At 38.8% G+C, this 13,546-nt stretch overlaps 1 protein-coding gene across 1 annotated transcript in view; it reads left to right on the top strand.

Annotated features, from left to right (window-relative positions):
- Positions 1 to 13,244, top strand: part of LOC131663480 (tubulin polyglutamylase TTLL5) — a 41,136-nt gene extending 27,892 nt beyond the window's left edge. The window contains exons 5-15 of the mRNA XM_058933916.1: positions 5,920 to 6,026; positions 6,626 to 6,839; positions 7,193 to 7,449; positions 7,720 to 7,919; positions 7,982 to 8,208; positions 8,324 to 8,519; positions 8,590 to 8,755; positions 8,858 to 8,998; positions 9,075 to 9,225; positions 9,304 to 9,470; positions 9,543 to 13,244. Of these exons, the coding sequence (XP_058789899.1) occupies positions 5,920 to 6,026; positions 6,626 to 6,839; positions 7,193 to 7,449; positions 7,720 to 7,919; positions 7,982 to 8,208; positions 8,324 to 8,519; positions 8,590 to 8,755; positions 8,858 to 8,998; positions 9,075 to 9,225; positions 9,304 to 9,470; positions 9,543 to 9,762 (2,046 nt within the window). The 3' untranslated portion in view covers positions 9,763 to 13,244. The remainder of the gene's footprint in view (positions 1 to 5,919; positions 6,027 to 6,625; positions 6,840 to 7,192; positions 7,450 to 7,719; positions 7,920 to 7,981; positions 8,209 to 8,323; positions 8,520 to 8,589; positions 8,756 to 8,857; positions 8,999 to 9,074; positions 9,226 to 9,303; positions 9,471 to 9,542) is intronic.
- Positions 13,245 to 13,546: the final 302 nt, after the last annotated feature.

Here is a 13,546-nt window from a genome sequence, read left to right as displayed (position 1 = left end):
AATTATTTACCGACGTTCGCGTATATTTATAATTCTATGATCTACCATGCCCGTTAGCATTGAATGTGCATAGATTCAACTGAAATCATATAACAAAAAAAATTTTATATTTTCATGACAATTGATCGCTGCATATTTATGTTTCTAGGCAGTACCTAAACTTAAAAAGTACAAGGTGATATCGAAATTGGTAAGCAAATAGCAAAGAACAAAATAAGCACCGACAAAAAAAAAGTCACACACGCGTGTCACTCACGCACGCGCGTTCTCACCCACTTTATGTTACACACCCTTCAACCAGAAAAAAATAAGGCCCAAAGCGAAGGCATTACTAAAAGAGCACTTCATAACCATTAGCTTAGCCGGTAGCAGATATAAATATAATTGCACAGAGCGAGAGAGAGAGAGAGAGCGGTTCATTATATTTGAGCGCGTGGAGCGAAAAGAGAGAAAGAAAAGAAGTCGTCCGGGAAAGGGAATGGCCGGTAATCGTGGCGCCAACACCAGGCAGCAGCGTCGCGTACGTCGCCGTTCTCAAACAAAGAGCTTCCGAGTAGCCGCCTCCCTCGCTCATCCCATCTCCTCTCCGCTTTATTCCGTTGCTTTTCTCTCTGTGCGCGAGCCTCCTTTGGCTACTCCGATCCTTCGCTCTTTATTTTCGCCGCGGTCCCGTGCTCTCCTTTTCCTATACGCGCGTCCTCGTCCGCTGGAATGCGAATCTTTCGCTCGTCGGCCGACCGTTCGCCAAAGAGGCACGCGCGTCCTTCGGGAACGGCAGCAGTAGTCAAGTGAAAAGGCAAGCGCGGCGCCGAGCGACGCGAGGAAGTCCTTTGTTGCTTTATTACGTATAACGCGCACAGCTGCGAGCCCAGAAACAAAGAGTGCCGTTATCCTCTGCGCGCTGACGCCGAAAACCGCGAGTTTCACTCGCGCGCAGACGTTGCCGTTGGCTTCGATGGTGGGAGTGGATGACCTTAGAAGTTCCGTGACTTGAAAAGCCGAGTACGCGTCGGCGTGCCCTCTCCCTCTCTCCGCTGGCGTCATTCGCTTTTGCTTCCGGATACGGCGGACGACTATTTCCACGGCTCGAGAGAGATAAGCTTACAGAGACACTGGCCAAACTACGTGTACACGCTTTTGTACGGTGAGAGGCTTTATTGTTCACTGCGACCTTCTGCTAAAATATTTCGGCTAGTTTATCTTTCGATTGTCTCCGCGAGCCGAGGATGCGATCGGAGTGCAGCGTGACTTCCTCGGGAGTATCGATCGCTAGACCAAAAGTGCCAGATCCGTCAAGCGTCATCTGTTTTACACTCGCAAAAACGACGCGCTGCCAATTGGTCCAACTTTCTGGGGGTAGGAAGGGCATTCGCGTAAAGTTTCTATCGGATCGATATGGTCACAATGTTAAAGTCCCAGCTGAAATCTGGTTCAAACCGGATGAGCCTGACGAACGAGTATGCGGTAAACGGATTGCATTCTTTCGCTTTTTGGGCTTCTGCCTCTCTCGCGAGCGGTAAATTCAAACTTTTTTCATTCGGACCAAGTGCAGCGGATGCTATGCTTGACAATTACGAGCTCTCGATGCAGGACGATCGTTATTAGTTCCGTGACCGATAAAGTCAAATGCTTTCAAGTTGGACTCGCTTTTTCTTTGAAGTATTATTAGACTTCAATAATTAGGTTGGGATAATATTGCGATGCCTTTGTTCATCTTATTGACGAAGATAAACGCGCGAATCTTTCCTTATTTTCATGGCTGCCGTTTTCCCTCGGGACTGCAGTACTCGTCAATATATATGACCATCGATCAGCAATGTGAAACACGTGTCCATCGTAATGAGATGCACGGAAACGTTAAATTTTTCTTTCAATCGAAAAAATAGAAAGAAAAAAACTGATGGGCAAAGTCACACGCTCGGCGCATACATACACTTGTCGATCTCCCGCGATGGGAAAAAAAAAGCAGACACGTCGTGTGCTAATTTAAGATCGCAAGCATGGCTTTTTTGGCGAAGCGCGTAAAAGAGGAAACCACAGATACGATCTCAACGGTGACGCTGTTCCGCTGGCGGTGGCAGTCGGAAAACGATACGCGCGCGTAAACGAGCTCATCTAACACGAACAGACATTATAACGACGACGAAGTGTTCGTGTAACCGAGAAACGCCTGAATTCGCACGTGGTACGAACTCATCGCAATACACGCTGCACTTGGCTTTTGTGCGTTGAGTCGACGTTTATCTATATCACCGTGACCGAATGAATCACGCACAGCTTGGACAGTCTCTCTGCGTGCTATTGTATGCACGTTAATCTCTCGCAAACTTTTCTGCCAGATAATTGTTTAATCTCTCTCTCTCTCTCTCTCTCTCTCTTCTGTTATTACACAAACTTATGATTATTCGACGAGTCATTCGTCAGCGTTTAACGTACGACTTTTTCTCCAATCGAAGACGCAGTATATTATTGCGCGACACGGTGACAGGTTGTAACACATATGCGGCGACGATTACTTCTGTGCGACACAAGATGCTCATTGGGAAAATTTCAATCGCAATATTTATGGTCTCATATCTTGAACGGTCATTGCGCGCGCGATTGAAACTTTGCGCGTAGCGAAAGCCAACTGTCGATCACGAATGGTAATGATTAAAAAGCGTAACGAAAAAAACCAAAAAGGCTTTCAAATGATTCCGTACCCCGCTCGTCCGTCTGCAAATTTATGTAATCTAATGGTAAAAAAATCGATTATGATGCTCAATATAATAATAATTTTAGACGTACGTTCTATATAAATCGTGATGAAAATATGTCAGTTATTTCTTTTAAATTAGGTAATTAACGTGATAGTCTTTTCCAAAGAACATAATTTATATCACTTCCTCCACTAAATTCAACTAAGTAATCCGATTGAACCTATATAATTAGAAAAGATAAAAACTTGCTAAAAATAACCAATCGCATAAAAAACTTCCAGCTGGCACAATAATAATTTCAAACTTTCTATAATACAAAAAAAAAATAAAAAGAATCCAGCGAACATTTATTTCATCAGTAGCCGTGGAATTCAATTACAATAAAACCATTTCGATCGTATATACACTCTATTGTCGGATTTGTTTTTCTTACTTGTCGCGCAGATCGTGAATCCGACAATGGAGCCATAAATACTTTGGTCGAAATAAAAAAATAAATAAATGAAAAGAGAAAGGAAAGAGGCAGGCCAGACAAGTCACAGAAAGATCTTTGAACAGCGTCGAGTGAATGACGACAAGAGAGAAAAAGTCCGCACATAGCAAGTACATGATACACTTTATTCCTGACGTAATGATTGCAGAGATCGAACGACTATAGCACGTGCTGATTTGACATCAAATCAAAAGTCAATGAGCTCGCTGTTGAACGCGTGTTCATGGTCACGTCGCTCTCCGCTTGAATCCAGTCTACAGCCGAGACTGCAAGCGCGGCGAGATCGCTTTATAAAAGAACGTTTGTAATATGGGCTCAATTTGCAAAGTCGTCCAGGTTTCTTTTTTCTTCTCTCTCTCTCTCTCTCTCTCTCTCTCTCTCTCTCTCTCTCTCTCTCTCTCTCGTCTTTCGCGTTTCGGAAGATCCAGTTTTTCCATTGATGAAATGCAGGCTTTTATTTTCACGTGAAATACACGGCGTCGAGTTTAATGTAACATTACATCTGTATAATTTAATACGATAATGGTCGGGATCATCACGAAAACAGAAAAAATCACGCGTATGTTATGAAATATGTCTTATTTCGCTGTTGACATTAATACACATTAGCTCGGCATTAAAGTAGGTATTGATTTATATGCAAATTATAACGAGCTTACACGCTTTGTCATCGTATTATCTAGAGATTTTGTGCTGTCGGAAATGATTTGTTGAATACGTTTGATACCCAAGTGTGGTAATATTACAGAATATAAATATCCGCATATGAGATATCAAAGGACTAGTAAATCCCATTGAAATGCACGTAGAAACGTCTTCCCGAAGATATCGATGTTGGTTAATAATTGTGATTCTGAAACCTCGGTGTTTTTCAAAAAGCCATCTGACTGCGCGTTTATATACGTCAAAATCGTCTCGTGTGTCATGCTTGCCGCGCATAAAAATCAGCTGCGCGACAATCCGAAAACGATAATGACGCTTAATTACAGTCGTAAAATTAACACTGACGATCGCGAGCGTCGGGTATTTACTTTGGCAACGAACGGTGTCAATCGCTGCCGCTTACAGCTCGTCGACACCTCTCGACGTGCGCGCGCGAGCGACCGTTTAATACGCCAATCGTAAAAAGCTGCCGCGGCGAAATGGCAAGCGCGTCGTCGATAAATCGCTCTCTCATTGTTCGATAAGCGTCTTTATTACGCGCGCGAGGCGCGAGAACTTTCTTAATATTACGGAATGGCGTTTGTCGAGTGGAGTTTGTCGGCGGAATCGAGTCGTCATGTCGGATCTGGATTCTAAATGCGTCGGCCGACGCATCCTCGCGCGCGATATTATCGCTCGAGGAAATACAATTTTATTCCCCGCTGAATTGCCTAGGCAATTGTCACACGGCCATTAGCGCGCCAACGGGCACTCGAATGCGACGGACAGACGTGGACACGACGAGTGCCGTGCAATTAGCAAGCCGCCTTCCTCAATAAAATAGTAATCGCGCCTAATTTTTATTTTTCTTTTTTGCCAATCGCGCAAGGTCGATAGCTTTTACCGACAACTATAGCAAAACAACGTTCTCGCGTGGCGACGATGATTATACCCTCCGTTTCAAACGATCACGTATCAATTAAGAAAGAAAAAAAAACAAACAGCAAATTTGTTTCTAAAACGTGGAACGTTTGATAGTCAATCAAACTTTTATCGCGGACAAATCGTGTGCCGCGGTGGTCGCGCGGTACATAACAGAACAGCATTATAGCCTTGAGTGCGTTCAATTCACGTGCGCGCGATGGGTTCTCTCGCGGAAATACAGCCGTTACAATGGCGACACGCGTGCAATACGTGACTAATCGATTAGCCTGTTTTGCGGGTACATGCGTCGAAAAGAAAAAAATATAAAAAGGAAAAAAGGAAGGATCGAACGAACGCGCTGCTCGTCTTGCCCTTGGAATTAAAACGCAATCTTATTGTCGGGCGCGTGTGTGGTTTTCGAATTGTTGACGTAAGCGCGCGAATTCGACCCTTTGTACGAAATCGTCGCGAGGAGTTTGGTATTCTTCGTACTATCGGAGAATGCATATCGTGCGCGATTCGCGATTGTGGTTTTCGCTTCGCCGTGCGTCGATTGATTAACGAGCTCCAGCTTTTTCATAAAAAATCAAACAAACGAATAGGTTCGTTGCATGTGTCATTTTCAATTTGTCGCTCGGTATCTTGCGAATCCAACGCACATGCGCACTTAAAATGCCCCCCTACGAGACGGATAGATTCGCCAGTGTGCTCATTCCGCATGTACGTACACTCACCAAGCGGTCGTCATATTTTTTTAAAAGCCTCTCCAGGTGCGTGCAAGGTCGCGCGACTGTTCGCCGTTATGTTTGGATTGCATTGTACAAAATAAAAAATCTCATTGCGCGGACGGTCGATCACCGAGAGAAATCTTTGAAGCGATGAAAAAAGCCAATTGCACGGCGCTTTTCCTTTTTGCTCATATACAATAATTTCTTGCCTTCGACAAATTGCAATTCCCATTTGTTTTTCTATGCACTCCAGACGGAGTTTTGTTTAGAATTAATCGACCGTGAAGTAACCCTATTGCGTCGAGGTTATTACAAGAAGTCAGTGAGAATGAAAAACCACAGCAGCTTTCAGCACTTGGGGCGCCTAAAACACGATCGAATTGTAAATGAACGTTATGAGCAGGATGTAAGCTTTATTTTCTCTTTGTTGCAGGTTTCCATGAATGAGCCAACGTTCAACATTCTATGGATGGGCAACCATCCGAAGCCCGATGTGCTTCGTAATCTGCTGCCTTATCAAAAAGTTAACCACTTTCCAAGGTAAACTTGCATGCCACGATCATAATAAACCAGTTTTACTGCGTGGTTAATTTGATTAGGGAGTGAGCGCGCCTTTGCATTATTCATTCGCGAAAAAAAGAAGAAACAATGTGCTTTCACGTCTATTACAATTAATTAAAAATACTCTGGAGTTATAAACGGCGCCGTTGCGTATGAGGCGTGAAAAAATTTTTATCGGAAAAAACTCAACTTTCAAGTATGCACACAAAGTTTTACTATTAACAGCATGTTGCCAACTTCCTATTGCGTCAACGTTGACTTAAGTTGGAGTAGCAAAGGCTTCTCCTACGATTATACGAAAGCTTCAACAAACAAATGTTATTTTAATCATATTCTTTTAAATTCGTATAATGTTTCAAGTGTAAAAAATTCTTTTGCGAACTAAAGAAAAAAATCCTCTCGAAAGAAAAATAACGACACAGGAAAAATTCACAGAAGTCACGCTCCTCAAACATCCTCGAGAGAGAGAGAGAGAGAGAGAGAGAGAAACAGGCAGAGATAAGATCGTCCAGTACTATGAACTCTTGACTCGGCATGATTGTATCATTACGGGTGCTGATTTTTTTTCTTTTTCACAGATCTTACGAGATAACGCGAAAGGACCGTCTGTACAAAAACATCGAGGCTATGCAGCGCAGCAAAGGCGTGCGCAATCTCGACTTTATTCCGCAGACTTTTTTGCTGCCCAACGAGTCGCGAGAACTACTTACGGCCCACTTTAGGTACAGAGGACCTTGGATTGTCAAACCTAAAGCCAGTTCGCGTGGACGAGGTATCTACATCGTCAATAGTGTAAGTCGTAGTTTTCTTTATTTTTTATCTCGGATTGTGATTTGCTTTCTTTTTTGTCTAGACAGTGCATTTTCAATTTTTCATCTCGCTTTTATAGCAAATTGGCAATGTCATGTGATAAATAGATATAAAATTGAAAGTCTCTAAAGTTTCTAATTAAAACTCACTTTATAGAGAATAATTAACCAAAATAATGAAAATGCGCCGATAATTACTCATTTCATTATTGAATTACCATTTGTATAGTTTCTTTATTTACATTGAATTCCAGTTCCACTTCTCGCCTATTTTTAACAAGTAATCGGTGTAAGCCTTGTAAGACATTTTATTTATTCAGTGGTTATGATTTTCAGCCGGAAAAAATCCTAACGGACGAATCGGTGATTGTAGCTCAATACATTAATAATCCATTGCTGGTGGACGGTCATAAGTGCGATTTACGATTGTACGTGACGGTGACGAGCTACGATCCGCTGTTGATATACCTTTACGAAGAGGGACTGGTGAGATTCGCCACAGTAAAATACGACGGTGGCAATCAGTACATTTGGAATCCATGTATGCATCTCTGCAACTACAGCATCAACAAGTTCCACGTCGATTACGTCAAGTGAGTTGACTTGTTCTGCTTGCAATTTACGCATTGTTTCGCTATCGATAACAACTGCGACCGTTAGACTGCTATATTTTGTGTATGTCGCACTATTAATGCTAAAGTTTTTTACAAACGCGTGAAAATAAATAGTGTGTTCTCTATCAATAATCGATATAGTCTTTCCATCTATATATATATGAATCGTCAGACGTAAATATACAAGCTCATAGATATCGGAAAAAGTATTACAAACTTATCGGTTAATTTAAAAACCGATGTGTACAGAAGCGAAGATCCGGACGCAGAGGATGTCGGTCACAAATGGACGTTGTCAGCGTTGCTGCGACACTTGCGATCAATAGGCCAAGATACGGAGCTGTTGATGCAACGCATCGAGGATATTATCATCAAGTCCATCCTGGCAACTGCCTCGGGAATAATAAGCGGGATCAAGCAGTTCGTCAAGCATCCCGACACCTGCTTCGGTAAGCATTTTACACGAGGTTCACGGAGAAACTTGAATACTACGTCACCGCATCAATTGCAGAGCTGTTTGGCTTCGACATCCTCATCGACGACACCCTCAAGCCATGGCTACTCGAAGTCAACTTAACGCCATCCCTCGGCTGTGACTCGCCGCTGGACGTGAGAGTGAAGTCGGCTCTGATCGCGGATCTGTTGACGCTCGTCGGTGTGCCGGCCATCGATCCCATACTACGCCCGAAAAGTTCGCATCCGCATAAATCTGTCAACCCGGCCAAACGGATGACTAGCGTAAGCACTTTGCCTCGTGCTCGCTTGATTTATGCGCCCGGCTGTCGCATATATCAGCCTTGCCGGTGCTATTTTTGCAATTTTCACGGAATAATCTCACCTTCTTAATTTTCAGTGTAGAAGAGTTCATTCGGCAGAGGCTCTCAATCAGAAGAAGAAGACTGCGACCAAGCCCAGTATTAATAAGTCCGGCTTTAGCTCCGAGCAGCTGAGAATTTTGTCGTCGGCCCGAGCGCAATTTGCACGCCGGGGTGGATTTGTTCTAATATTTCCTAGTCCCAAGTCCTGGGAATTGTATTCGCAATTTTTAGGTAACTCTCATGCCTGCAGCCTAATTAAACACCCGAACCGAGTTTGCTGACTTTTTTTTCATCAATGCAGATCCGGTCACGGGTATTCCAGTGGTGACAGATCCACTTGGCCCCAGCAGAGTACAACATTCATCGAGCACAAATTATAATTTAATGTTGCACGAGCAATTATTCCCTGCTGCCAGCCGGTCGGCCGGCTACATTATTCCTGAAGTTAAGCTGGATCGATTATCGAGGTTTGTGTGTACATATATATACAAATGGATGCTACGTGACAAATGCAACTCTTTGCGTGTGGAATTCGCTGTAATCCATTGTGAAATATTTGATGATGATAGGTTTGAAAGATACGAAAGAGCTTTGGTCAAAGGACACAAGCAGAGCTTGGACCGAAATGACAGTAAAGAAAATATTGATATCGATACGCATAAGTACAAAGCTCAAGTCATGCAGCTCATGCACGAGGGTAGTAAATTGAGGTAATCGCTGATACATACTATACCAATTACATTTTATAACGTTCCTTGGAAATATTTACAATTTCTATATTTATAGTCCTGGAGAAGCTAGAAAAGCTTTCGGCTTGTATTTAGGTTATATACTTCGCAAAATTTCACAACAGAGTCCTGATCCTGTTTGCTGCGACCTTGTAGCCAAGTTTTTACAGCAATCGGCGAGTAATTTACGAACGCCATTTTCGTTCACAGTGAGTAATTTTAAAAAGTTTTATTGATTACTTCGTGCATCGTGTAAATTGCAATGATATCCATTTGTTGCGTTTTAGTTGCCAAATAGTAAATTGGATGATAAAGACAGAGCTGCTGTCACGGCCAAACAGTTGGCGGATTTCTTGCATCTGTACAATAGAGAGACAGATCTTTATGCTGATACTGTTGATAGACCAAAAACTGTACCAAATAGACTTTTCCAGAAGTTTTTATCTGCTGCTAGGTGAGTACGTTGTTTTAAAGAACTACAAAGTGCTTATTTTCAAATCTTGGATTTGTTTAATTATATTTATAGTCAGGACGATCTCGACGACGTACTTATACTTCAAACCAAACTATGCAACTGTGCCCACACATTTTTAGGGAGTAGTGGCTTTGCTGGTAATCTTCGTAGATCTAACCTTCTTGGCTCATTGCCACATATCACTTCGAGGGTACACAACAACACGAATTTATCGGAACAATGCAAATGCAATCAGTTAAACAATCGACTGAGTAAGGCTTCTAGAGCGTAGTTTTGTGTCTGTCTGGTATATGATTGAATTTCACAAATTTCGTCGTAAACGTGTACTTTTATCGCTAAACTTCATGATCACTGAGAGATACATGGAAGTTTGTGAGCAAATTAGTTTATTATTGTTTTTATCATTATTTCGTTTGAAAAAAGAAATTTTATCGAGTGACCGACGGTCTCTGCATAGATTAATCTATTTTTAGATCAATTTTTGTTTTAAAAAATTTCGTATGTGTAATTTTACTTTTATAATTAATTTTTTGTTTGTTTTTTATGATATCTAAAGATTTTGTTCGGATATTTAACACAATTCAAAAAGCTCTTCTAGCGTCATGAATTACTACACTTTTGGAAGACACTTGATGGTAAATTTAAAACTATTTACTTATAGTTTCATCAATTGAAAAGCTAAGCATGAGTTAAAGTGCAAAGTATCAGAAAAGAAATGCTGGTTGAATTTCAGCTAATTAATGTTCGTTGCAATCTTCCACATTTTTTACTCTGAAAAATAACTTCTTACATTGCAATTCAACATCTGCCTATTTAATTAAAATGAGACAATATTTATGGTACCATTGTATTGATGTCACATTAGAAATTTATCAACAAAACGCTCAATAAATGCGTGTAAAATTGTTTAATAAAATAATTCTTACGGCTGCAAGTCTCTATAAACGACATAATTTAATAGCGTTTAATTTTCTTGTATAACGCAGAAGGTATTATATCGATTAGTTTGAGCAAGCACAAGAATTGAATAATAATGATTTGCGATCTGCTGATGTCTTACATTATTCGGCATATTCCGCTTTCTTATATTTCAACTATATGAAAAACAAATTGATTACACAGTTTTTTAGTAAACATTTTTCATGAAAACGTGCACTAAACTTATCGTTGGATTGGCTGGTACCAGTTCAGTTATTTCAGAGTGCAAGTGTAAAAGTTACCTCCATCCATTTCATTCCGTCTAGGTTTTAAGTTGTGCGTTACTTTTTGGCGCTTGAATAAAATCTGAGGCATATTTTGTACCGTATTTTACAATAAATAAAGCGATAGCGATTTGAAAACCTTCGACAACATTTACAATTAGCGAATAATTGAACATGTCGTACACGTAAGTTTTGCTGACATTAATTAATACTTTCTACATTAAAATTCATGTCGAAATCATTTTTAGCTAATATAATGACACTTCTTTAAACAACTGAACTTTAGGTTCTAGGTTTTTTTTTGTTGTTTCTCTGGTTCTGTGGTTTTGTTTTTTCAATTTATAAAATTTAACGTACTGTGATAATGTCATTCACACTTGTATTTTAAATTGTCAGCTTAGTCTAATGTACAAATTTATTGTTTTCGTAGTTCGTCTAATTAAGTAAATTGTTTTACAATCGTAATTGCGTGAAAACTGTCCGCATGGTACTATTTACATACAAAGCTGTTCTACACAATTTCACGGCGATAATGTAGTATATATCTAACAAGTGTATTTGAATAAATTTTATGCGAGAACAAAAAAAAAATCACCATTGAAAAAACAACGAACACGCTTGGTGAATTCATCAATTAATAAAATATTGCAGGAAAATATCGTGTGGATAAATAATCGTGTTCTCTTCTATTTTGTACGTCGAAATAAGGATTCAATAATTACAATAAAGTATAATGCTTCCAAGTATTAGTGAAACAAGCGTTGAATGCGCTTCATAAATGAACTGTGTAAGTAACTTTTAAACGAAACATTTATCATAGTCAGGAGTTCACAATAATCAGCTTAATGTTTACTTGGGCTAGATAATTGCGCACTGAAAACATACACCATATGAAATGTTCTATCAGTACCTCGCAACAAAGTGCAATAATTTGATACAAGGTTTTATAAACTCGAGGAGTTTTAACCGTTGAAAAAAACGCTGCGAAAGGTCAAAATGGAAACATACGATAATTGATACTAGAATGTGTATGCAAAAGTAACAAATAAGGAAAAATAGCGATTTTTTATTATGAATACTTTTTGTAAATTGTATGTAATTGAAAAGGAGCCCTGTTGCGTAAAGTATACCGCGAAAGTATGAGCACTGCGAAATGCGAGTGTTATTACTTATTTTTTATTTTTTTATTACTTCAAATTTACTTTATCAATTAGCTATTAAATAATCGAGTTTTCATTACTTTTATTATCGATAAACTAATTTATGTATCTCCTCCGAACCTTTAAAATAATCATTTTTCATAATCTTCATTTTCAAGAGTCTCATATAGCTAACTAATTTATATGTTCAATATTAATGTATGCGATTATTTATGCGATTATTTATGATCAATGTTAATGTATGCGATTACTTTTATGTCCCACGGAAAATTAAATCTTAATGACATAAATAAAAATAGTCTACTAGACTACTAACCTTTGGCAAATTATAAAATATTTTCACTGCGATAATCCATTTTTCAAATCAGCTCTGAAATAATAGGGTCGGGTTTGTTTGCGTTTTAGAATGATGTAATGTGAAACTGCCCTTGTTAAGTCATTAATTTATTTATTTTTATGAACTATTAACTATGTGCTTTTTTCACGAAAGTGAGATAATTTTTTAATGTTATTCTAATTTAGTAAAGTAATCGAAGTATAATTCAACGGTTTTTCACTCACCAAATTTGATATTGCTTGCGTATAAATGCGATAAAACAAAATTAAGTCTTGCAATTTTAATATTTATATTTCATGCGTCACTAAGCACTGAAGCTTGATTTTACATAACACTATATCTATAATAAATTTGTAAGAAATACGTGCGAATGGTACTTAAAAATGACATAATGATGCTAGTAATGGTGCTGAGTAATAAATATAAAGATTGCATCTTGACACAGTATAGATGTAGATGAGAATCTGTATCACAATAGAAAGCTCGTATATATTGAAAATACCTCAGCACGCGCGGCCTATTTGTATGAAAAAGAAAGAAATTTAGGTAAAACAGCGGAGGTTTTATTCCATTTTACCTGTGATCTTAAAGAGAAATATATTAGAAGTCGCTAGTCAGCATTTTAAAAAATTACTTGCGAAGGAAGCGCTGATTTGATATAGTTACATGACATTACAGCAATTAGCGAGTCTCATTTTATAAAAGGCTCTGTAGAATATTCAGTCGACTAGCTTTATGAAATACAATTGTTCCAAGCGAAGGAATACAGCTACTGCTTTCATTTATTGAACGTTAATTTGTATTTCAACTATCTATTATACAAGTTATTGCAGTTACAAACTTGTAGGAGACGAGTCAAATAATATTTTAAAAGAAAGTTCAGAAAAATTACTTTTAAGTGTTTATGCTTTGTTCGTATAATTTCAGTAGAATATTTTATTTGTTTAGTGTCCTTCAAATCAACATTGTCAACATATTAGCCAAGAGATACTTGCTAGTGACTGTATTATTACACTTTTCTGCTGTATTATACATAATAATAATGTGTTTATGATAATTTTAACGAGTAAAAAAAATAAATAAACAAACATATAAAACTTTAGTTTTATTTCGTTATAAAATTTATTACCTGGAAAAGCGAGACATTTCTAATAATTTGTACGTGTACAAAATTTTATAAGCTTAAAATAATCAAATTTTACTTGTTATCAAAACTTAAGTAATGTTGCAAATTCACAAAATTATTTCAAAATGGAAACTTACTACCGCAATTCAATGTGGGCCTATAAATTAATCGCAATAAGCTTTTCAAAGTATAGCCTTCTAAAAGTAGAGTGATGAATAAGTATTTCCATT

This window comes from Phymastichus coffea, unplaced genomic scaffold (assembly GCF_024137745.1).
Source record: "Phymastichus coffea isolate CEN01 unplaced genomic scaffold, Cenicafe_Pcof_1.1 PCOF00036, whole genome shotgun sequence".
Classification (NCBI taxonomy): Eukaryota; Metazoa; Arthropoda; class Insecta; order Hymenoptera; family Eulophidae; genus Phymastichus; species Phymastichus coffea.
Note: the sequence above shows the minus strand (reverse complement) of the source record. Positions and strands in the feature narration are given on the sequence as shown.